The sequence below is a fragment of the Lacerta agilis genome, chromosome 1 (assembly GCF_009819535.1).
Source record: "Lacerta agilis isolate rLacAgi1 chromosome 1, rLacAgi1.pri, whole genome shotgun sequence".
NCBI lineage: Eukaryota > Metazoa > Chordata > Lepidosauria > Squamata > Lacertidae > Lacerta > Lacerta agilis.
The window spans coordinates 15,788,516-15,814,780 of NC_046312.1; the positions used below are offsets into that span (position 1 = coordinate 15,788,516).

Sequence of the window (26,265 nt, forward strand, 5' to 3'; positions counted from 1 at the left end):
CATCATAGAGCTTCCCATTTATGGACAATCTCTTTCCATGAAAAGTAGGTTTCAGTTTTGTCCAGCCTCTTGCGTTTTCTGTGAAAAACATCCCAGATCCATGCGCTGGCATTTCCTATCAAGTAACCAGACTGGGAAAAGTCTCTGTTGTCATTTTGATTCCTACTGAAGACCTTTATCTTTCAAAAATACTTTTAAAATGAAGATCTTTACCGATCTGCGTATGTACAGGAATTGTTTTTAAATGTTTTGGTTGTTTTACTTCTTGTGGGTTTTCCATCTTGGGCTCCCTTTGGAGGAAGCGGTGGGGGGGGGTGAATTGAATAAATAAACAAATGGATAAATTGATAAATAATTGTGCCTGACACAATGGAGAGCCACCGCTAATCCAAAATAGACTGTTCTGAGCTGGATAGGCCAACATTCTGACTTGGGATAAGTAAGTCAGTCTTATATGTTCCTGAGCAAATTCCAAAAACAAACGTTGGCGGTGATTTACATTTTCCAAATGTCATATAGCAGCAAGCCTGTAATCTTGATCCACAGGACAGCTATAATGACAGCAGTGCTGAATGTGAACAATTAAGTACTATGATTCATTATATTACATTAAAGTAGTATAATTTACGAAGACTGTGACCACTTCTGTCACTAGGACCTCCGTCAAGCTGTTAATCAGATGCAAATCTTTTGTCTTTCCAGCACGTTGCAGGAACAGAAGGGAGAACTTCGCAAGCGTCTCTCCTACACAACCCACAAACTGGAAATGCTTGAAACAGAATTTGATTCTACACGCCAATATCTTGAAGTAGAACTCAGACGTGCTCAGGAAGAACTTGAAAAAGTGACTGAAAAGCTGAGACGGTTAGTTGTTGAATTCACTGACATTTCCGCAAAAGAAACGTCATATTTCACTTTAGGTAATTTGGGAAATGTTGACATCTGCTGGAAATGCTGGAGGAGGCCATCAGGAAATGCTAACATTAACTGGCAAATTTCTAAGCAACTTCCTTCAGTAAATGATCGTACTTAATCCTCTTTTGGACCTTCATCATGGCCCATTTTTTAGATTAGCAGCACAATCGTATATGTGTCTGCTCAAAAATAAGCCCCATCTAAGTTCATGGGATGCGGGTGGCACTGTGGTCTAAAGCACAGAGCCTAGGGCTTGCCGATCAGAAGGTTGGCGGTTCGAATCCCCGCGATGGAGTGAGCTCCCACTGTTCGGTCCCAGCTCCTGCCCACCTAGCAGTTCAAAGCACATCAAGTACAAGTAGATAAATAGGTACCGCCCTGGCGGGAAGGTAAACAGCATTTCCGTGCGCTGCTCTCGTTAGCCAGAAGTGGCTTAGTCACGCTGGCCACATGACCTGGAAGCTGTCTGCAGACAAACACTGGCTCCCTTGACCTATAGAGTGAGATGAGTGTGCAACCCCAGAGTCATCAGCGACTGGACCTAATGGTCAGTGGTAACCTTTACCTTTACCTAACTTCATGGGGCTGATTCTCAAGTTACTTAACAGAGCACTTCAGCCCTACTGGCTCATTTTAAGACACACCAATAAATATCACACTTTAATTTTGCTCATTGACCAGTAAGTACCAACATTTACCAAGACAGGAAGAAAAACAGCCTCCATGAGGCATATTCTGTCCCATCAAGAGTGGCTTATTATGAGGGTCCCCATAATCATACCTTGAGTCTCCAAATCATTAGTAACTACCATCATTAATGTTTTCAGAGGTTGTGAATGATGCTCAAGACCAGTGGTGGGAAAGGTTCTGTGGCTAAACCCTTTCAGTTATTCATCCATTCACAATCTTTTTTATTCTACCTTTCCCCAATAGTTTAAAAGCAGTTAACAGTCAAATGAATACAGGTAGGCAGGAAAACAAGTTTAGAATAATCCAATAGAACACCAAAAAAGTGAGCAGTAAAATAGTAGAAGACGTGTGGAATTCTGGAAGGAAATGTGCTAAATATACAGCCCACGGGTGGACATTCTACAGCTCAGCAAGCAAGAAGACCCTGCAGCAAGGCCTCTTTTGCCCAGATGGTTTCCATCTTCCTTGGCAGATCTTCTGTCCATTTTCAAAAGTGGATAAGATGGACAGATCCATCTCTTTCTGGCCCATGTCACTTTTGCATTTGTTCATTCTGTTTCGTTTCTGTTTTTAAATCGGCAATTTAAAAGAGATCCTAACAAAATAATAATAATACCCAATTACACATTTTTGTAACATAATCTTGCCTTGAAATGTATTGCTGCATTTAGAACTGCATTGCAACATTTGTGGAAGTGGAAAATTCCAATGTGGCTAGCTATGTTCTGATCTGCACATTCATCTGGGAGGCGCAGATCTGATCAGTAGGAAGGATTTGCAAGGATAGAATTCCCTCGCGGATCTCTAGCAGAGGGTGTGGCTGATTTTGATTTGTTTATTTTTTGCTTCAGGATCAGAATAGAAGTGAAACTCTGAAGTCAAAACTCAGTTCTGAGCAAAGACCAAGCACCAACCCTGTCTCACGTGGGCTTTCCAGGGATTTCACTACTTGCAAAAGTTTCCTTTCCCTCACAATAACTTCACCATGGGCAACATTTCTTATGCTTCCACCTGAGTTCTGCATCGCCTCAATAAGACTCCTTTGGGGGCTCAGTACATCAAGAGAGGACATATCTTACAATCCCCTGCTGTCTGCTAAGAGGCCATTTTTGCCATGTTACTAGAAAATGAACTTCACAGTGATGAGCAATGGGAACTGATCATAAGATTTGCCGTGCTACATCTTTTCAGTGGAAGGCTGGGTCTAGGCTTTGGTTGTGGATCCCATCTTGTAGCATTCAAAATACTGCACATTTAATCCAAATGTATTCCATTAGGACGATTTCTTTGAAATATGTTGGAAAGATGTTTTCCTCTCGTAATTGCCAACTGGGCAATCCTCTTTCTGAAAGGTTGTCAGCATGGAGCTATGCTGAAAACATTGTTACCTCACCACAAAAAGGGGCCAGGTTTTTGAAGAGGGCTGAAACTGTTCTCAGAAATGGTCCCCGCACACAATTTTGACTTGGCGAAGCTACCGTATTTTTCACAAAAGATGCACTTTTTCCCTCCTAAAAAGTAAGGGGAAATGTCTGTGTGTCTTACGGAGCGAGTGCATGGTCCCTGGAGCCGAATTTCCTAGGGGCCAAAAGCAGATTGTGCTCCTTTTTTTTACAAAGAGAGAAGGGGGTGTTGAAAGGACCCTGCTCAGCAGCTGATCAGCAAGAGATCGGGAGAGAGATAAGAGTCCCAGCTCCCTTTCCAGCCCCGCCCCCTTGCCCAGGCCTCCATTGTTGAATGCAGAGGGAGGCTGTTTGTTTCCCCGGCGACATGTGACTGGCTGATTAGATTATCTGTCTGGAAACTGTAGAAATGGCTAGAAGCTGCAGAACTGTAAGTGGGACCCCATAAAAACGGGGCTTTTCCTCTTTGAAAAAGAAGCTGCACCACTTTCAGCTGATCCTCAAAAAAGCAGGCCTTTTCCCTTTGCAAAAAAGCTGCACCACTTTGAGCTTATCCTCAAAAATACAGGGCTTTTCCCTTTGCAAAAAAAGCTACACCACTTTCAGCTTATCCTCAAAAAAAAAACAGGGCTTTCCCCCTTTCCTCCTCTAAAAACTAGGTGTGTCTTATGTTCAGGTGTGTCTTATGGAGCGAAAAATACGGTAAATGCTTCAAAAAGGTGGGTTTTGCCAATGCCAGAGCACCAGGACACTACTATCAGTGTGTTTCAACCTGTCTTTTGTTTCCTCAGGGACACTTCATTAAAAAAAAGCAAATCTGGGTTTATATACTCAGCAGGGAGCTACACACAATCCAAGCTCTCCGATGGTTGAAATATTATGGAGTCCATTTTTTATCTCTCCTTTGCTCCAAGGAGCTCTCGGCATAATACACAGTTCTCTCACTTCCTTTAACCCCAACAAGAAGCCTATGTGGTAGGTTGGGCTGAGAGGTGCTAACTAGCCTAAGTATACCCCAGCTGGCTCTCCCATTTACCAATGTGCCTGTTTCCCAGCATCTACATGGCACACATTCACTCAGGGCCTGAAGCAAAGCAGTAAATACCACACAGGCACACACCCCAAAATAAGAGTGCATAGTAGTAAAACCAAGCCAAATTATTGTGGCACCTGAAGCAGAAAATCCCACAATACTCTCTCCTGCTCCCTGGAAGTAAAAGTACAATACCAATTAATCAAATAACTAATAATTAGCTGCGGCCTCATTTTGCCTAATGGCAGGACTAGCTCTGCATCAGTCTCTGCATTGGCATGAGAGGGGTAAACTGAAAACATATTAGATGTATACCTATTTTTAAAAAATGGTAAGCCGTTTTGCGTTGGCACCATGGCAAGTTTATCAATATATTAGAAATGGCACCTGCATTTTACCCCCCAAAAGAACCTCCAGAATGATTTATGTGTAAATAGACTCATAATCATAGGAAGCAGCCTTTTACTAAGTCAGACAATTGGTCTGTCTAGCTTAGTATTTTCTACACTGTCTGGCATCTGGTCTCCATGGTTTCAGACAGAGAATGTTCCCAGCCCTGCCTGGAGAGGCCAGGGATTGAACCAAGGCTGCAGGCAAAGTGGGTGCTCTACCACTGAGCTGTGGCCCTGCCTCAAGAGCCAGGACTGAAACCTCAAAGCACCTTGTTACAAATCAGTTCTCTCAAAGACTGGGTGGGATTTTGAAGTCTGCAAATCTTAGCTTTCTGTTAATCAAAAAGCGCGGGTGGCGATGTGGGTAAAACCACTGAGCCTAGGGCGTGCCGATCAGAAGGTCAGTGGTTCGAATCCCCGCGACGGGGTGAGCTCCCATTGCTCAGTCCCTGCTCCTGCCAACCTAGCAGTTCGAAAGCACGTCAGAGTGCAAGTAGATAAATAGGTACCGCTCTGGCGGGAAGGTAAACGGCGTTTCCGTGCGCTGCTCTGGTTCGCCAGAAGCGGCTTAGTCATGCTGGCCACATGACCCGGAAACTGTACGCCGGCTCCCTCGGCCAATAAAGCGAGATGAGCGCCGCAACCCCAGAGTCATCCGCAACTGGGCCTAATGGTCAGGGGTCCCCTTTACCTTTACCTTTTTAATCGAAAAGGCTTTGCTAAGCGGCAGAAAGCAAGGATCAAATAAGCTAAGAACTGTTAGTGGGGAAAGTAAGTTGCAATCTCTTATGCAAAAATTGACGTTAAACAGTGTGTCGCTGAATGTGCAGAGGTATGTTAACTATATTATTTCATCTTTGTTTTAGGATACAAAACAATTACCTAGCCTTACAAAGAATTAATCAAGACCTAGAAGACAAATTGTACAGGATGGTAAGTACAGGGGATTGTTATATTACTATTCTATATATCTTTATGATTCTTCAAGCGCATAACATATTGACAGAGAGCTGGCACTGAGGAAACTTGCATTTTGGCTTTGACAGTGTGATCCTAACTGTATCACTGTAGGGCAGGAATGGATAGCCTGCAGTGAGAGTTGTGGTCCAGGTGTTGGACTGCAGCCTTGGCATTCAAGTGTTCAGGGAAGGGAAAGAGCCAGCAAAGAAGAAATGACCTGGGTTTCATTTTAGGGATAGCAGAGATGGCGGTGGCAAAGATGGTCTGACTTCATATATTATTGACTGCGTTTGTTCTGTGGGCCATTGGCTTGTCTTCTTATATCATTGAGCCTTTCTCAAGCTGAAAGGGGGTGTATAACCTTGGCTAGGCCTTACTTGGTCAACAGAACAACATCCTTCCTTTCAGGCAGGGGCGTTCCTAGCCCCTCGGCTGCCCGGGGCGGGAAGCCAAGGGGCACCCCTGGGGGGGCGGGGCATCGTGGCGCGTGCGTGCGTCATGACGTCATGACGCACACACGCGCGGCGACGGCCCGGCATCCCGGGGGCGGGGCATCGCTGCGTGTGCGTCATGACGCACGCGCGCGCAGCGACGCCCCCGCCCCTGGGGTATGCCGGGCGGGGGCTTGGGAGCATCAGCGGGCTACAAAGAGCCCCGAAGCCGCAGCCATAGCGCAAAGGGCTGCCAGGCTGCGGCTTCGGGGCTCTTTGCCGCCCACCGAGGCTCCGGAAAGCGGCGGCCCGGCATCCCCGGGGGCGGGGCATCGCTGCGTGTGTGTCATGACGCACGCGCGCGCAGCGACGCCCCCGCCCCTGGGGTATGCCGGGCGGGGGCTTGGGAGCATCAGCGGGCTACAAAGAGCCCCGAAGCCGCAGCCATAGCGCAAAGGGCTGCCAGGCTGCGGCTTCGGGGCTCTTTGCAGCCGACCGAGGCTCCGGAAAGCGGCGGCCCGGCATCCCCGGGGGCGGGGCATCGCTGCGTGTGCGTCATGACGCACGCGCGCGTGGCGACGCCCCGCCCCCTGGGGTATGCCGGGCGGGGGCTTGGGGGCATCGGCGGGCTACAAAGAGCCCCGAAGCCGCAGCCATAGCGCAAAGGGCTGCCAGGCTGCGGCTTCGGGGCTCTTTGCAGCCCACCGAGGCTCCGGAAAGCGGCGGCCCGGCATCCCTGGGGGAGGGGCATCACTGCGTGTGCGTCATGACGCACGCGCGCGCAGCGACGCCCCCGCCCCTGGGGTATGCCGGGCCGCCACTTCGGGAGCCTCGTCCGTGCAGCGCTGCTGCTCCCGGGGTGACGGAGGGAGCGGCGGCGCATGGGAGTGGTGGGACGCGCCGCCGCTCCCTCCGTCACCCCGGGAGCAGCAGCACTGCACACACCCGCCTAGGGGCGGCACCAGGGGCGGGCCGCCCCCACCGCCCCCACCCTACGACGCCCCTGCTTTCAGGCTCTGGCTATAAATTTAATGAAGAATAAGCTTTGGGAATTCTGCAGGGGTACTGAGTGGGGAGGGAAGAGTCATTCAATCTGTACATCTAACATCCAACTCAACATTTTTGCCATTGCTGCAACCTGCTATTTTATTTTATTATTTTATTTTATTCTTTGGGGGTGGGGGTCCTTTGGCCTAGAACCATCACAGGAATGGATCACAACAGACATATTATGCAAAATCAATCCAGCACACCTAGAGACATCGAAACTCCCGAATCAATCCACATGGTCCTCCATCTCTCGCAATATCTATCTTGAAACAAACTGAACCTCAGGTGGCTTGACACTTTTGCCCAGTTCCAAAATTAGCGGAAGTGTGAACTTTGAAGGATTGGCTGTGTTTCGGTTCATATATTGTTTCAGTAAGTGTGACTGACATAGGTGGGCCTTTCAATGTGAACAGGATCAGGTTTCCCTTCCCCATCTCTACCCGTTGCCCTCCAAGTGCTTGCAACAATAATACCCATCGTCCCTGGCCATTGGTCATGCTGGCAGGAGCAGATGGGAGTTGTAGTCCAGCAACATCTGGGAAGCATCAGGTTGGGGGTGGCTGTGAGGGTTTTGAAAAGAAATCTTAGAACCTGGAGTTCAAACTCCTAGCTCTGCAATAAAATTCACTGCATACCCGTAAACAAGGAACTATCATTTACTCAAGGTTCTGCATGGGAACAGCAGTGACTTATCCTGCAGGATTGTTGCGTAGGCAAATATTTATAAAGCACAAGGCACCTATAAAATGGTTCAAAATGCAAGGAAGAGACTTCAGAGTGTTGCTGTTTAATGGAAACTCCCCCTCCCCTCGAGAAATTATTCTTGCTAATTTATCACAAGACATCACCAAATTTAGATGCCTGACACAACTGCATCCCCTGCTGTGCCGTCAAACAGGATCATACAAAACAGTAGACCCTTCACTCCATTGTGTGAGATCTCCAGCTGGTGCGAAGGAGAACCTTGAGATTTTTATCAAAACAACTCTTAATTGGGACCATCTAAAGGGGACACCGTGCAATTCTTCCTTTTAGTTTAAGAGTTTGAACTTCCTTAAAGTTTAAAAGAGGTTTTAAAGGTATAGTATGAATGTGGGGCCATAGTAGAAGAAGAAGAAGAGAAGAAGAGTTTGGATTTGATATCCCGCTTTATCACTACCCGAAGGAGTCTCAAAGCGGCTAACATTCTCCTTTCCCTTCCTCCCCCACAACAAACACTCTGTGAGGTGAGTGGGGCTGAGAGACTTCAGAGAAGTGTGACTAGCCCAAGGTCACCCAGCAGCTGCATGTGGAGGAGTGGAGACGTGAACCCGGTTCCCCAGATAACGAGTCTACCGCTCTTAACCACTACACCACACTGGCTCTCTACACCACCCTCTGTATCTCTGTCGGGCCCACACCCATATCTCAGGGATGCAGGACCTCAAGCCTGGGGGCCAAATATGACCCTGTAGACCACTCTAACTGGTCCTTCAGACTCTTCCCAGGTGACATACCCTCCTGAGCCACACCCCTCACCAGCTCTGCTTTGTACCTTTCTTCAGAGTTTTTACCTGAGTGGAACTTGTCCTTGACCTCTGGCAGTGAGCGCTTCTTGCTTGCCTGGAAGGAGGACAGATAAGAATTTGTGAGTAGGTCTAGAAACAGGATGTCATGAGGTTGGCAGGGAAATGCTGGCTCTCTGCAGGCCAGGAAAAAGCTAGAGGCTTGGCATGCAATTGACTTTCATTCACCAAAAAGTAACACAGCGGAGTCTCCCTGGCTCGATTCCTTCAGCTCGAGAAGTTTGCTGGAAACTGACCTCAGGCCCCACCTTTCTCCTCTGGCCTCTCATTCTGGAGCCCTCTCCAACAGACGGAGACTGTGACATAGGGGTGAGCTCCTCCTCTGGGCCTGTCTGGCCCTTTGCAGGACTCTCCTGGAGCAGGGTGTGAGAGAAGGAGAGCCAGCAGGACTGAGACTGTCCTGCTGCAGGGTGGCAGGTGTACCCTCTGATTCCTGCCTGTCTGCGTCTGCGCTCACATCGAGACATTCAGCCTCCAGCCACTGTTGTGGAAAGGCCTTCTTCTTCAGACCCGCCTGGATTGCTCCAACCTCCTGCTTCCAGCACCTCCCAGCTCGTCCCTTCCCCAGCCTCCTCCCCAGTGTCCCACCACCACAAGTCTTCATCTTTCTTGTCCTCCTGGAGGGGGGGCTCCCAGGCACAGAACTCCTACCACTCCTACTCATCCTGACAGTCCCTGACACATGACCGCTGTATAATGGGTAAATTAATATTTGTTTCTCTCCCCACTTTCACCTCAAGGCCCACCCACCATTGGTGTGTGACCTCTAGAAGGCTGCCTAAAAGGGAATGTGGCGCTCAGACAGAAAATGACTTCCCCAAGCCCTATCTAATCGCTAACACAACTAGCAGCAACCCAGGGCAAGAGAGCTTTTAAGGCATCCTCTGCTTGGCATGGAAGAAACTGTAGCAGCAACAGCAATCATGCCATTAGGAGAACGTCTATTATTAGATGGCTCACTATATTTCAGTCATGTTAACGATAAGGGTTGGAGACTGCCTTTGATCTAACTGCGTATGAGTGTTCCTTGTGTGACTTCCATGAAGGAATGCATTTTAAAATATCTGAGATTTATTGTGCTAACAATGATTATTATGATTTGAAAATCCACAGATTTTCAAAGCCAAGCTGGTTACAGTTCTTATGTTTTACAAAGGTTGCTTTGGCCCTTTGAGGAATTTGTCTTTCCAATGTTCCGCACAGCCACCATCTTAATATTAGATGTTGAGCGGATTGTTCTTCCCTATAGATTAATGTCGAACATCCAGGCTGCCATAGGAATTTTATATATCACTCACTTTCTCCATGTTCTGCATTCTGTTTTTGAGGCTTAATAACAGCATCTTGAATTACCTTGTCCAAGGGCGTGACAGGTTTATCTTTGTGACAAATCCCTGGAGGGTTCTATTACGCAATGTTTTATGGCGCAACCTCTACCCACATATAACAGGCATAAACTATTCTTATGAGTTTGTTTTTTAAGCTCTCTTCATCAATAGACATACTTCAGCTCAAAGTGTCCCAAAAAAAAGCTTCGAGAACAAAAGCTTCGAGAACACTGTCCAACCATCTCGTCCTCTGTCGTCCCCTTCTCCTTGTGCCCTCCATCTTTCCCAACACCAGGGTCTTTTCTAGGGAGTCTTCTCTTCGCATGAGGTGGCCAAAGTACTGGAGCCTCAACTTCAGGATCTGTCCTTCTAATGAGCACTCAGGGCTGATTTCCTTAAGAATGGATAGGTTTGATCTTCTTGCAGTCCATGGGACTCTCAAGAGTCTCCTCCAGCACCATAATTCAAAAGCATCAATTCTTCGGCGATCAGCCTTCTTTATGGTATATATATTTGACTTTCTTCAGATTGTTTTATTGGTTTTATTGAAGTTTTAATATTCTGTAAACCACTTTGAGATTTTTCTTAAAAATATAGAACAGTATAGAAATGAAATTAATAATAATAATAATAATAATAATAATAATAATAATACTTGCTGATGTTCTGAGAGTTAATTCTATTGTGAATATAATAGTACACAATAGAATTAACTCTCAGAACATCAGCAAGTATTGTTATTATTATTAATAATAGTAATAATTTCATTTCTATAGTGTTCTATGTTTTTAAGAAAAATCTCAAAGTGATTTACAGAATATTAAAACTTCAATAAAACCAATAAAACAATCTGAAGAAAGTCAAATGTATGTACAGTCAAAGCAACATAATTCACAGAAAACTAAAATATTATCTTAAAGATTTTGAAAACTTAGTTGGTCTCTAAGGTGCTACTGGAAAGAATTTTTTATTTTGTTATTACAAAGGAGGTCAACTACAAAATACATATTGAACACAATTAATAATTAAACAAACAAGTAATAATTATACAGAAATTCACTCTTAACCATTATAATAAATAATTACTAAACTATGATCAATAAAAATAACTGTAATCACAATGCATAAAATACCACAATTCATACAAAACCATGTAAAAGGATCAAATTAAGAGACAAAGACATACAACGATTTATTTATTTAGATGGGCCATTGGCATGAATCAGCAGTCCCTTCTTGTGTTCTTATAAGGTTAATGTTACAATTTCAAATAAAGTAAAAACATTTAAAACATTTTGAAACCATCTAAAAGTATTTAGAACACTTAAAAACATTTAAGTGCAAGCACATCCCCTACAGTTATTAATTTCACATTTGCCATGCCCAAGATCTGTCAATGCCTGCGCACACCAGAATGTTTTTAAAATTCTCCCGAAAGTAAAAAAAAAAAATGACCCCATGCCAGCCTGTTATAATGTGCAGTTCCACTCAAATATGAAATCACATATTGTGGTCATCATCTACATCCATCAGAGAAAAGAAACCCCATTCTTTTAAGGAAGAAAAGATGTTCAAAAAATGCTTTGGGATGGGGAGAAATTTAATCTAGAATCTTCTCCACTAAAGGCAAAGTATCCCTGAGTCCCACTTCAAATTATTGACTTTACTCTGGATGTTATCAGAAAATTCAGGGCTATCATCACCAAATGCCTAGGAAAAATGAGCTTGTCAGGATGACTCTAAACTTTGATTGTCTTTTGAGTTGCAGCTCCTCTTTAGAGCCTATATTTAGGTCATCCACGCTTAACTTTCACAGGGCATACTAAAAAAAAAAAAGCTGTTCTCAGAAAAGAAATAGTAAGCGAGATGCTTTAAATCACTTCAACTGCTCAAAGTCATCTTCAAAGTCGTCGCCCTTTATAAAAGAACAAAAATGCATGAGGTCTGCCAACTTGACACTGCAAAAGTCTAGCCAACTTTCCTCCTCCCAGGAGTGAGACTATTGCTAAAATCCCAGATAAGACATAGATTTCAAGTGCAATCAGAATCTACAGGATCATGGGCAGAGAAGAAGAAGAAGAAGAAGAAGAAGAAGAAGAAGAAGAAGAAGAAGAAGAAGAAGAAGAAGAAGAGTTTGGATTTGATATCCCACTTTTCACTACCCGAAGGAGTCTCAAAGCAGCTAACATTCTCCTTTCCCTTCCTCCCCCACAACAAACACTCTGTGAGGTGAGTGGGGCTGAGAGACTTCAAAGAAGTGTGACTAGCCCAAGGTCACCCAGCAGCTGCATGTGGAGGAGCGGAGACGCGAACCTGGTTCCCCAGATTACGAGTCTACCACTCTTAACCACTACACCACAAAGCACTTGGGGAAGCAAACATGGACCAGTTCTTCGAGATCTGAATGCTCACCAGGGAGTAGCAAGTCTTAACCAGGGCTGCAGAACAAATTTATTTGTTGTTGTTTTTTAACACAATGAAGAAATATCATTTTGAGTCATTATTTCCATGAGGGCTAAATATCACACCTGTAGTCCAATGGAACACATTATGAGTCTCTCCAGTGTTTGGGCAATGTCAATCTGGCTGCAATGAACAAGTGGCCCATTAATTGTTTAGCTTTCATTTTTTATATCAATATCCGAGTGCTTTTAGCTTGCTTGGACAAAGGGAAGCAAAGGTTCAGTAAATGGAAAGCCAGATGATGATCCCAGACAAACCCACTAAAAAAAACAAACTTCTTTGAAAAACTTTAAAATATGCTAAATTTTAAAATATACTAAATTTAACCCTCAGAGGCTCTGGTCCTAGCCTCAGTTTTGGGTGGGAATCTCTTTCTTGAATCCGCATACAGTTGCTCTACCTAGGTTCGTTATTTATTATTAGCCTTAGAGAATACTTATATCCTGCTTTAGCGCTCTGAGAGGCACTCAAAGCAGCTTACAAAACACTCACACAATATGAATCACATTCGAGTTTGATATCATGGGAAAGAGAAGCTTCAGAGTCAGTGGGATTTGGAGAGCATAAATACCCAGCAGCAGAAATGGCTCACCTGGCAGCAAGAAGCCACAACACTAGGGTCATATTCAGACCGTATGTTTAAAGCACAATGATACCTAAACAGCCATGGCTTCCTCCTAAGAATTCTGGGAGCTGTAGTTTGTTAACAGTGATGAGACCTATGTTCCCTACAGAGCTACAATTCTCAGAGTGCTTTAACTACTAATCCCTCTTCATAGGGAACTCTGGAAACTGTAGCTCTGTGAGGGGAGGAAGGTGTCTCCCAGCAACTCCCAGCACCCCTTAACAACCTACAGCTCCTAGGATTCTTTGGGGGAAGTCATGACTGTTTAAAGTGGTATCGTAGTGATTTTAATGTATGGTATGGATGTGGCCTAGCTTCCATGGCAGTTGTGTCCCTGTGACATAAGAGGGAGAGGGGAGCCAAATTCCTCCACCAGTGTAGCCACACAGAAAGGTTTTTTTAAAAAAGGTAAAAGGTAAAGGACCCCTGCATGGTTACGTCCAGTCAAAGGCAACGATGGGGTTGTGGCGCTCATCTCGCTTTCAGGCTGAGGGAGCCAGTGTTCATCCGCAGACAGCTTTCTGGGTCATGTGGCCAGCAGGACTAAACCTGCTTCTGGCATGACGGAACACTGTGACAGAAACCAGAGCGCATGGAAACACCGTTTACCTTCCCGGCGCAGTGGTACCTATTTATCTACTTGCACTGGTGTGCTTTCGAACTGCTGGGTTGGCAGGAGCTGGGACTGAGCAATGGGAGCTCACTCCATCACAGGGATTCGAACCGCTGACCTTCTGATCAGCAAGCCCAAGAGGCTCAGTGGTTTGGACCACAGTGCCACCTGCGCCAGACGGAACCAAACTCCTCACAGCATCACCTCTTGCTCCCACTAAGGTGCAGCAATGTTGTTGCTGGGGAACTAGCATGGTGGCTCCTGCTTCCACCAGGCAAAATGCTTCTTCCTGGCAGAGGGAGAGCTAAGCACCTCCCCCACCCCACACTTCCACCCAAATGAACCCCTTCTCAAGAGAAATCAGAGCTCTCGTGGACCCATTCATGTGTGATGTGTCTCTGGCTCCTAAGACATTGCCAATCTTTCCTTAAATCTTTCTCATTTTCTCAGCCTAGAAGGGTGGGTGAGGGACATCTCCCTGCTTAGATAAGACAGTCTAGAGCTTGGGAGGCCTAGAGGAAGGCATGACATTAATCAAGATATGAGTATTGCTGTTTGTGTGGCTAGACGGCCTGCGTGGATATGGATTTTTTATAATTGGGCCCTCCACGCTCCTACAACAGTATTTGGAGCAAATAGAATCCGTAATGTTATGACATCTACTGTCAGCAGTGTTATTAGTTCACCTCTAGTTACTTATCGATTTAATTATTTGCTGCATTTGGGGGAAGCAGCCCTTTCCCTTGTACAAGTTACTGTCAATGCAATCTCATCTCCGAAGATCACATTAGGGACTCAAGGGAATTAACCGCGAATTAGTTCCATCTCTTCCCTCCAACTAGAAATATCTTGTATAATGCATTGTTATAGACTATCTCCTGCCTTACAGTGCTGTGCCGCATTATCCATGCATGCTCTGCAATAGATGCACAATTTCACCCGCAGAACAAACATCAGTGGCTCTGCATGATCCAGCTGGCACGTACCATTGCTTGATCGCCTTCCAGTTCACCATGCCATGGCTTAGACTTTGGGTGGAGTGGGAAATATAGGTTGCGTCACAAGCTGTCCTCGTTCATATAATGGCAGGGATGGTGCTGTCAGGTTAGGACTTAGGGACAGAAGTCTAAGACTCCCCTCAGCAGAATGAGCAGAAATAGGAGTAGTAGTATGTGTTCCCCATCTAATTGTCTTTAGACAATTAGTAGAGAGCTGGACCATAAAGAAGACTGATCACAGAAGAATTGATGCTTTTGAATTATGGTGCTGGAGGAGACTCTTGAGAGTCCCATGGACTGCAAGAAGATCAAACCTATCCATTCTGAAGGAAATCAGCCCTGAGTGCTCACTGGAAGGACAGATCCTGAAGTTGAGGCTCCAGTACTTTGGCCACCTCGTGAGAAGAGAAGACTCCCTAGAAAAGACCCTGATGTTGGGAAAGATGGAGGGCACAAGGAGAAGGGGACAACAGAGGATGAGATGGTTGGACAGTGTTCTCGAAGCTACTAACATGAGTTTGGCCAAACTGTGAGAGGCAGTGAAGGATAGGCGTGCCTGGCGTGCTCTGGTCCATGGGGTCACGAAGAGTCGGACACAACTGAACAACAACAACAACAGTCTAATAAGACTATTAAGGCTGGAGTCTAGAATTACATATCACTGCATTAGGGCTGAGCCATCAGCTGCAGGAAATTTAGGTTCTTCTGAGAGCTGTGATTTTGATCTTTTAGCTATATAGGTAAAGGACCCCTGGGCAGTTAAGTCCAGTCAAAGGCGACTATGGGGTTGTGGTGTTCATCTTGCTTTCAGGATGAGGGAGCTAGCGTTTGTCCACAGACAGCTTTCCGGGTCATGTGGCCAGCACGACTAAATCGCTTCCGGCGCAACAGAACACCGTGACGGAAACCAGAGTGCACGGAAACATGGTTTACCTTCTGACCACAGCAGTACCTATTTATCTACTTGCACTGGTGTGCTTTCAAACTGCTAGGTTGGCAGGAGCTGGGACAGAGCAACGGGAGCTCACCCCGTCACAGGGATTCGAACCGCCAACCTTCTGTTTGGCAAGCCCAAGAGGCCCAGTGGTTTAGACGACAGTGCCACCTTTAACTTTACCTTTAGCTGTATGCACACTGCTGGCTCAAGGCATTGGTCCATGTAGTAAAGCATCCTGTTTTCACAGCGGTCAACCACATGCCTGTAGGAAAACTGCAAGCAGAACCTGGGTGCAACAGGGCTATCACCACTTGCAGCCTGGAGCAACTGATATCTAACAGTGGAGGTTGAGTGTGGGAATACGCTCTGATGCCTCCCACGCGCGCAGCCGCTATCCTGCCGATCTTGTGCTGCCACGTGCGGCGGAAAGAAAGAAGATCCGGCCAGGATCACGGAGCTGGAGTTGAGTTCCCTCCGCTCCAGGAAAAGCGTGCCAGGAAGCCCCCTTTACTAACGGTCCCTGGAGCTGTTTCCCACCCAGAAGGGAGCTTTATGCTTAATTATTATTGGTTGCTTTTATGCTTACGTTGCTGTACAAATTCACAATAAATAGCCCCTGCCTCCGTTAGAGGGGAAGAGAGCTCACTCACAGCCATTGAGTGCACTACAAGTTTGACTGCAGTCTCTTTATTTTCGGCCACCTTCTGCTGCTTCGGCCACCTTTGCTTCTTCAGCCGCTTTTGCTTCTTCAGCCCTGAACCTCCTATTTTCTATTCCTCAAATCTCACGACCTACTGGAATTGTTGGAGCAGGTTACTCCGACAGTTGAGCATAGCCATTGTGGCTAGCAGCCATTGAGAGCCTTCTCCTCCCTTAATTTGTCTAATCCTCCTTTAAGCCACCCAAGTTGGTGACCACCAGCATCAAAATCCATGCTTTAACTGTGCACCATGTGAAAAAGTCCTTCCTCTTTTGTCTGTCCTGAATCTTGCAAAATTCAACTTCACTGGATGGCCCCAAGTTCTAGTATTATGGGAGAGGGAGAAATATTTGAAGGTTCCACATCTGGCAAACTTAGGCTAAATAAGACCAAATTGGTCATCATTCATATGTACCAATCAGCAGTTCTTCTCCTTATCACTTGTCATTTAGCTAATGGTTGGCTGTTGTGCATCCAGGAAATCTTATTTCTATTATGCCTAGTTAATCAGTACACAATACAATAAGGAGCTGCTAATCAGTAGGTGCTTGTACATGCTTCTGAAATGAGCACCTTGAAAATACACATCAGTGTTAAAACCTGACTGAGTCTTGTAAAGGCATAGCCAATTTACCAATCTCCAGAAGCATAAAAACAGCAGCAGCCTCCATAAATTCATCAGACCCTGCTCAATTCATTTAATTTTTGAAAATAGAGATGATACTTCAGAATGACTCCAGAGCACCCATAACTAGCACAGTGGAGAGAAGATGGGCTGGGTGGGAATACGGGAGGAAAGCATAGACCTCCTGTTTTCTACAACACATTTTTTTCACCACCATAAACTGGAAAACAGTTAGCTGATGACTCAAGCCCTAAAGCTTGGGTGCTAACTGCTAAGGCAGTGCATGCCCCCAGATCCAATCCAGGACACCTCAGTGAGCAGAGGGTTCAATCTTGCTCATTTTGGCTGTATACTCATGGCAGGGGTGAATGAAGGTGTTGTGACACCTGGGGCGGGGTGTCGCTACGTAGGGCGCATGCACTGTACGTAGCTACACCACACATGCGCTGTACATAGCGGTTTGCTGGAGGCACCGCTCCAGCGCCATACGGATGGTGCCAGGATCCTCTGCTCGCAGTTGCAGCCACGAACGGAGGATCCTCCACATGCGGCTGCGGTGGTGCAATGGCTGCTTGCACTGCCGTGAGCCCCCACAGGGTGCCTTCTTGTCACTCCCGCAGACATGGCACCCGGGCGCACTGCCCGCCCGCCCCCCGCTCCCCCATTGCGATGCCACTGACTCATGGCTGTTCCTGCAGGGAACATGAAAATGAAGCCAAAGTGCAACAAGGGGCTATTTGAAAGCCCTCTTGCAAAGAGCCCCATACTGCTTTTTGTAGAGACTTCTGTCTGCCTCTCTTTCATCCCTTCCACCCACCTCTTGACACACCTAGATTGCCCCAGATTATGTTGAGCTGCAGGTGTCTGTGGTGTCTCCCTGTGTGGTAGGACACACAGTTCAATATTCTCTATTTGTAAAATACTTGTTGGAGCTCTGCTGTTCAAAGTTCTTTTTCTTTTTCTTCTTGCTCATTATTAAATTATGTCTGTCTGTTCCAGAGATGTAGCTTCAGGGGATTGTGGGTGGGTGGGTTCTAGCTCTGTGCGTGTGTTCACATTCAGGTGCACTGAAATCCCCTTAGCTGCACATAACCATTGAGAACAAAAGCAGCATAAAATTGGCATCATATTTTAGAAATATAGCTCTTTGCTATGGAACCAGCTAACAGTTACACAGTCGCAAATGCCTTTCCCCCTCCTGTGGTCTACAGCAATGGGTGTTCAGGAGCATTCCTTCTGAGGCAAAGCCAAGCCATCAAGGCTAGTAGCCATTGATAGCATTCAGGGGTGTCTTGCCCATAGAGGCAAGTGGCACAGGGCACCAGGGCACCAAGTTTGCGCTGCGTTCAGGAGGGCGCCTGGGAAGAGGCGGAGGCTGGACGTGGCACCTCCCAGCATCAGCTCACTGCCCTCGCCAGCCGCACTGAAGCAGCGCCGCGCCCGGAGCCTCCGCCTCTTCCCCGCTAGAGGAGCCGCCCTCCAGCCACTGTCCACCTCCTCCAGCCCCACAAAGCTGCTGGCAGTGCTGTAAAAAGGTCAGCAACTCTGGGAAATGACGGGGGGGCGCCGGAGGGATCTTTGAACCACGGTGCCGGATAGTCTTAAGACGGCCCTGATAGCATTATCCTCATGAATTTGTCCAATCATCTTTTAAATCTATCTGAAGTTGGAGGCTGTCATTGTCTCCTGTGGGAATGAGTTCCATAGTTTATGCACTGCATGAAGAAGTACTAAAACAAAACAAAACAAAACAAAAACTGTGCTGAGTCATCCCACATTCAGGTTCATTGCATTTCCACAAGTTGTAGTGCTATGAGAGAAGGAGAAAGACTTTTCGGAATTCACTTTCTCTATGTCTTGCATAATTTTATAAACTTCTACTGTGTAACCTGTATCATTCTTTAAACTAGTACCGTAAGTCCCGAATGCTGCAACCTTTCCTTTTGTGGGCAGCGGCGGGGAGGGGTTAGCTATCATTTCTGCTGTCCAAGCAATACTCTTTTTAGGCCTAAGTAGCCTCAGTAAACAGGACTGATCCTTGAAGAAGCCATGCTCAGAATAGATGATTTTTTAAATGGGATCATTGAACCACAAGGATACAGAGCAGCAGTGGTGTCAGTAATTATGTGAAGTAGTTCCTGATGTCTTTAGAATATGATTCTACGAGCATGCTCAAGTCATCAGGGTCCATGGGAATTATATTTCCCATGGTTCCTGAATCTGGTTGTTGTCATGCATGCTCATAATGTCAGGAACCACGGAAACTATATTTCCCTGGATTCTAGCATGCATGCTTGCAGCAGCAGCAGCTAGGATCCTTCGGACCAATAGAGAACAAGCCTGGTATATCTTCTGCATGAAGACTGCTAGCATATCTGTGCTCAACCTTCTCTTTTCCATGCTAAACATATGCAGCTCTTTCAACTGGGCCTAACAGGATTTGATTTCCAAAACCCTTCACCATCCTGGTTACCACCCCCTGGACACTTTCCCGCTTGTAAATGTCCTGCTTAAAATGAGGTGCTAAGAACTGGGCACAGTACATGTGTGTGTGTCTATCAGTAACAAGTTCATTTTTGAATTTAAGATTTGTGTGCTGGATCTGAGCAACAAGCCTATCAGGGCAGGATTATTGGCATTGTTACTCTCCCCAGTCTTCTGGAGCAATTAAAAAAGATTAATTGTTTATCATAAATTGGGGTTTTCCGTGGTGGTTCACCATGGTGGTGAAAACATTGGCTATTTCTTCAAATTAGATTTTAACCAAAGTTGTGCTGTCTTTCATCCACCTTTGTCTTCACTCCCTAATTCCTTTAGGTTTTTAAAATTATTATTCCCCCCTATTTTGTCAGAAGGAATGAAATCCAAGATGCCTAAACACAGAAAAGGAAGGAAAAGAAGAGCTATAACACGATGAGAAAGTAGAATGGGAAGTAGATATACCAGCTGTTTCTGCTGGTGACATTTTATCCTCATACACATTTTCTATAATTAACTCTGTTTAGTGCTGATTTAGTACCATTATAACAGAAACAAAGAGCATTTGAGCCATTGCCAACCTCTTCAATGAAGTGTCTCAAACTCAATTACTTGTGGCTTTAATGTCTCCAAAAACGAAGAGGGAAAATTATGCTCTTTAAACATCTCTATCAATAAAGTTGCATGGAACTCAGGCATCTGCCTATTTACAGCTCCAAACCTGATAGCTCCAGCTCTTCAAATAACTGAGCACCACTGACAATTCCAATGCAATGTAGGTGTAGCTGGACCAGAGCCAAACTGTACATTAGATGATTGTGACGATCATTCTGGACGCTGTCCCTACAGGAGGTGCTGAACAGACAGTTCTGGTGCTATCCACTATCCAAACTGCTGGCCATCTTGCTAGCAAATGGGGTGGGGTGGGGAGATCTTGCTGTCTGCTGTCAATCCAAATGTTAGAAAGCCAGAAGCACACCCTAAAGGCAGTTCTACACAGATGGAAAAGCAGGTTGAACAGTGATTGCATGAATGAATCTGAGATGTGCCGACAAAGAAATGGGTATGGAAGCACCAGATAGAGAGATGAGAGATGAGAGATGAGAGAGAGAGAGAGAGAGAGAGAGAGAGAGAGAGAGAGAGAGAGAGGATAGATAGATAGATAGATAGATAGATAGATAGATAGATAGATAGATAGATAATAGATGATAGATGATAGATGATGATGATAGATAGATAGATGATAGATAGATAGATGATGGGAGAGAGAGAGAGAGAGAGAGAGAGAGAGAGAGAGAGAGAGAGAGAGAGAGAGAGAGAGACCACATACACTTAATTTGAGCAATGATTGGCCCCAAAATGAAAAAGACAGGGTGAGTATGTTTGGGTACTGGGAATGAAAATGACAAATCATAGGGTGGGGCAAGCAATTCATTTTTCTCCCACCAGTTTGTGAGCAGGAATGTTTTTTTTCAAAGCAATGAATCCACTTTGCTTCTATGTCACATGCAAGTGTCAATGTTACAATAGATGCATCTAGATGGTGGGTTACTTACGTGGGATAGAGTTGTATGCATGCTCGTAATACACCTTAGGCACTTTGTTAACAAAATATGATGCTGAGATTTGCTGACATTTGAAGGCTTTGTTTGTCCATCCTGGAGGAGAGGGGAAATGAAAAAATAGTTTTACAAGAACAAGGGATGCAGAGGTAGGATGCCATTGCATATCAGTTGCTGCAGGGGGGGGAGCAGTGTGGGGAAACTGTTGCATTCATGCTTCTAAGCCTACTGGAATCATCTGGCTTGTCGGTGTGAGGAACCAGATGGAACTTTGGTTTTATCTCATAGGATTCTTTGTTACGCCTACTGTCATTTTGCTGGCATTCAAAGAAATGCGCTTCCTCCATCAGTAGTGGAGGCAGCTACTGCTGCATTCACTCACAGAGAAGCTGTTTTGCATCTCTCCTCTGTCCAGAAATGGTGTTCAGTCCAGGCATCCAATAAAAGCTCAACATGTTTAAGGGGTGTTCAGTGCAGGAGAACCCAGTGTAAACAAGAACTGAGCAAGAGAAGCAAACTCTCGTGCATTGTGCATTTTTGAGTGGATATTTACCGAAGCCATTGCAGGCGCTATTGATGCCTGCTGCTGGTACATTGGCAACCTCTGGTCCATAACTTTCACTTTTAGGAATACTCCTTCTGTAAATATATATCTTTGTCCCAAGAGAATTATATCCTTAGATAAAAAGAGTTCCCACCGACCAACAAGAAATATGGCATGGAAAATTTAGTGCTGAGATGTTGCTGGCTCTCTGATGTGTGAAAAGTTGTTTTTGAACATGGCATGCTACAAAAAGCCATATTTTGCCTCCTCCTGGTGTAGCGCTTTCCGGTTATATCTGCAAGTTCTTTTTCATCCCCCGTTTTCTTTGGCTAGCTCTGGGCTGTGATGGCAAGATTTATTTATTTTTTGATGCATTATTAAACGAGAGATCAGACTTGACTCAAACTGCATAGAGCTTTGGCAGAACTTAACTGAGCGGATTGCTAAAAACAGGAACAGGTTTCTCAACTGGGGTGGGGAATATTAGCTGAAGTGACATGCATGAAGGAAAATTGAGGTTTGGGGGTATGAACTCCTTGTACCTCCACATCCCAATATCCTAATATTTCCTAATGTGAAATGTTGGAGAGATGGTGTCTAAATGGATACTACTACTACTACTACTACTAATAATAATAATAATAATAATGAACAACTTTTATTTGTATCCCGCCCTCCCCGGCCGAACCCGAAACATTGGTATAAAATCAAGCAATAATTAAATTACCTCCTAAAAACAAGTCAGGGTCAAATTAAAATCTAAATAGATGGCTTTCCACAGGATTAGGGTTGGGAACAGTAAATGCTCATCTGGCCCAACTGTTTACGCTGTTCTTATATGGGCCTGTGAGAATGCTGGGAGGCCTCTTTCATACTAGTTCTTATACAAAAAGAGAAGGTGAGTCAGGCTGAGCCCTGACCAAAGACCTGGCGGAACAACTCCGTCTTGCAGGCCCTGCGGAAAGATTTCAAATCCCGCAGTGCCCTGGCCTCTTGTGGCAGAGCGTTCCACCAGGCGGGGACCTTTATTTGTAAATACAAGATAAATATGGAAAGGATGGTGTTGGGATCAGTGCCCTGTTTGTAAAACCTCGGCTGGCACAGAAAAGTAAAGCTATTGTGGAGAGCAGTCTCTTTCCTATGCTGAGCTGCTTCCCACCCAGTGAAGGCTGATCCAAGCAACAGAGGCAAGCGTTTGGGAAGCCACCCTTTCATATTGCCTATGATGCCCTAGATCAGTCTTCAAGCTGGCATCACCCAGATGTTCTGCACTACAACTCCCAATCAATTCCATTCAGCATGGCCAATATTCAGGGGCGAAGAGAGCTGTAGCTTAAAACATGGAGTGAGCAATGCTACACTGAGGTGTTGTGAGTAATGCACCTGCACACAGAGGGTCCCAGGTCCAATTCTGGCATCTCCAGGTAGGACTGGGAAAGACTTCTTGCCAGAGCCCCTGGGAAATTCCTGCCTGCCAGCATAGACTATACTGAGCTGGCTGGACCAGTGGTCAACAATAGTGAAAGGACATAGCTCAGCAGCAGAGCATCTGCTTTGCATGTGGAAGGCTGCAAGAGCCTTTGCTGGATCAGGCCAATGGCCCACCTAGAGCAGCATCCTATTCTCACAGTGGCCAACCAGATGCCTATGGGAAACCAGCAAGCAGGATTCAAGCACAAGAAGCCTCTCCCTCCTGTGGTTTCTCCTTCCTGTGGTAGTATGGGGGGGGTGGACACCTGGCTTACTGGCAGTACATGTGAAAAGGATCTAGGGGTCTTGGTGAGCCACAGGCTTAACATGAGTCAACAGCGTGATGCTGCAGCAGCAAATAAATAAATAAATAAATAAATAAATAAATAAATAAAGCTCTTCTAGGCTGCGTCAACAGAAGTATAGTGTCCAGATCAAGAGAAGTAAAAGAGGAGATTGAGAAGAGATGTGATAGCCACCTTCAAACATCTCAATGGCTCTCCTGCTCTGGAGGGTAGAACTCAAAACAATGGATTCAAATTACAAGAAAGGAGATTCCGACTAAACATCAGGAAAAACTTTCTGGCAGTAAGAGCTGTCTCACAATGGAACAGTTGCCCCTCGGGAGGTGGTGGGCTCTCCTTCCTTGGAGGCTTCTAAGCAGAGGTTAGATGGCCACCTGTCATGGATGCTTTAGCCGAGATTGCAGCATTGCAGGGGGTTGGACTAGATGACCATAGGGGTCCTTTCCAACTCTACAATTCTGTTATTCTATGAGTGCATGATTCCAGCAACTGATATCCAGAAGCATTGCTGCCTCCAGCTGTAGAAGCAGAGTATAACTACCATGGCTGGCAGCCATTGATAGCCTTTTCCTCCATGAATACAGCTACAGCGAATCTAGGTACAGGTGGAAAAGACTCCCTGTCTGGGTCCCTAGAGAGCTGCTGCCAGTCAGTGTATACACAATACTGATTACAGGTAGGTAGCCGTGTTGGTCTGCCATAGTCAAAACAAAATTAAAAAATCCTTCCAGTAGCACCTTAGAGACCAACTAAGTTTCTTCTTGGTATGAGCTTTCGTGTGCATGCACACTTCTTCAGATACACTGAAGATACACTGAAGATACACTGTGTATCTGAAGAAGTGTGCATGCACACGAAAGCTCATACCAAGAACAAACTTAGTTGGTCTCTAAGGTGCTACTGGAAGGAATTTTTTTATTTTTTTTATTTTGTTTAGACAGTACTGAGTTAGAGGGACCAATGGTCTTACTCAGTACAACATTGGACAGCTATCAACTGCCCACTACAGCTCACACTGTTGCTGCCAGTAGTTGGCACTGGTTCTGGTTAGATGAAGATCTATTCCATTCTGGTACAAGGCAGCTTCTTCTATTCCACTGAAACCCTCTCTTCCTAAGGGAAGAGGCAGAGCCTATCCTAATTCCCCTAATTACCATGGTTGGTCATAGCACTGTAAAATCCAGGATTATTCTATATGATCCTAAGCAGGCCTGCTGGACAACTTTATAGATGATGCCAGCATTTGGAATTGCAAACGGTAACATTGGACTGGTGTTTTAACAGCCGCCATCAATCCTTCAGACTACATTGTTACTGTGCTTTCATGCAAGGGATTGCAAGGCACATTACATTACAGTGCAACAGCACCAACCTTTAAGTATGTGCCAAATTAAGGAGAAAAGACTTAAATGGAAGCCTTTGCAGGCTCGTCTTCATTGCTAAGATGATGAATTTGGAGTCTTGAGTTCACTTCCGCTAACCTATAGCGATCCTGCTTATGTACCTGTAAAAATAAAGGTTTGCTGGAAAGCATAAGATATATTTTTTTTAAAAAAAAAATCTACAGCACTTCAAATATGGCAGGTCTGAAAGAATATCAAGTATCTTAATGATACACTTTATTTTAGTTATAGCCTGCATTTCTCTTGTAGAACTCAAGGCAACATACATATGCTTCTCTGTGTTTGTGAGGTAGGACTACAGGGGAGCAACAGGGGAGCGGATACCACATTGTTGACAGCTCCTGGGGGTGAATTCCATGCAAGCAGAAAACTAGCACAGGGAGGAATATGCTAAGCAAGAATCTCATTCTCTGATATGCCAGCAAGGTTTTGTTTTTCCTACAGGGATTTGTTTTACGTGAGGAACATTCAAAACAACATTCCCCACCTGCAGCCTGAAGTAGCACAATTGATTCCACCACCTCATTTTCCTGCTTGTGTAGACCCAAATGCAGTGACCAGACCTGGGTAGGTAGGGAAATGGATGTGCAGGAGTAGAAATGGAAGCAGAAGCCAAGTCATTGTAGTCAGAAAAAAACGTTGCCTGTAGATTGTTTTAACCTGCAAAGTGTGTGCTTTAGCACCACTGACTAATGTCTCCCCATTTTATTGGACAGTTTTAATGTCTCCTAGACTATTCAGATCAGTGAGGCTGCCTTGCACAGCAGAACTGTTAAACCAGGGCCAGACACCCTGGTTTCCAAGGTGCACATTACAACAAAGATGCTGGCCAATCCAGGCTCATTAAGCTAAACACATGCTAACCTTCTTCTAGTTAATCAGTAGTCAACCAGCATCCATTCTCATTAGTCCGGATTCCCTGGGAGATTTGCCAGAAAAGCAGAGATCCTAATTAAGCTCATTCCAATTAATTGGGGTGTGATAGTTTTGCAGCCTCTCTTCAGATTTCTGTTCTGGGATGGAATTCCAATGGGATATATCACTTAGGTGAGCAGAAGATTAGCTGGTAGACTTCACTGCCATGCACCAAGGTCCAAGTGCATCACTGCATTAACCCCACTAATGTGCCTAAAACTCAGATAAACCTTGCACACATTCCCCTGCACTTAACTTGGGTCAAACATATGCTTCTCTCAGAGTACACAAAAGGTTCATTGGACTGCACAAATGTAGTCCTTCCGGTAGCACCTTAGAGACCAACTAAGTTTGTTCTTGGTAATAATAATAATAATAATATTTATTATTTGTACCCCGCCCATCTGGCTGGATTTCCCCAGCCACTCTGGGCGGCTTCCAACAAAAATCAGATACAAAAATATCACACATTAAAAACTTCCCTAAAAAGGGCTGCCTTCAGGTATTTTCTGAATGTCAGGTAGTTGTTTATCTCCTTGACCTGTGATGGGAGGGCGTTCCACAGGGCGGGCACCACTACCGAGAAGGCCCTCTGCCTGGTTCCCTGTAGCTTTGCTTCTCGCAGTGAGGGAACCGCCAGAAGGCCCTCGGCACTGGATCTCAGTGTGCGGGCTGAATGATGGGGGTGGAGACGCTCCTTCAGGTATACAGGACCGAGGCCGTTTAGGGCTTTAAAGGTCAGCACCAACACTTTGAATTGTGTTCGGAAACGTACTGGTAGCCAATGTAGATCTCTCAGGACCGGTGTTATGTGGTCCCGGCGGCCACTCCCAGTCACCAGTCTAGCTGCCGCATTCTGG

The 26,265-nt window shown here is 45.5% G+C and overlaps 1 protein-coding gene across 5 annotated transcripts in view; it reads left to right on the forward strand.

Moving 5' to 3' along the window:
* Positions 1-26,265, forward strand: part of BEGAIN (brain enriched guanylate kinase associated) — a 182,105-nt gene that overhangs the window by 110,763 nt on the left and 45,077 nt on the right. For all 5 annotated transcript variants that reach the window (XM_033139700.1, XM_033139690.1, XM_033139681.1 and 2 more), the window contains 2 exons: positions 703-864; positions 5,300-5,366. In XM_033139700.1, the coding sequence (XP_032995591.1) occupies positions 703-864; positions 5,300-5,366 (229 nt within the window). The remainder of the gene's footprint in view (positions 1-702; positions 865-5,299; positions 5,367-26,265) is intronic.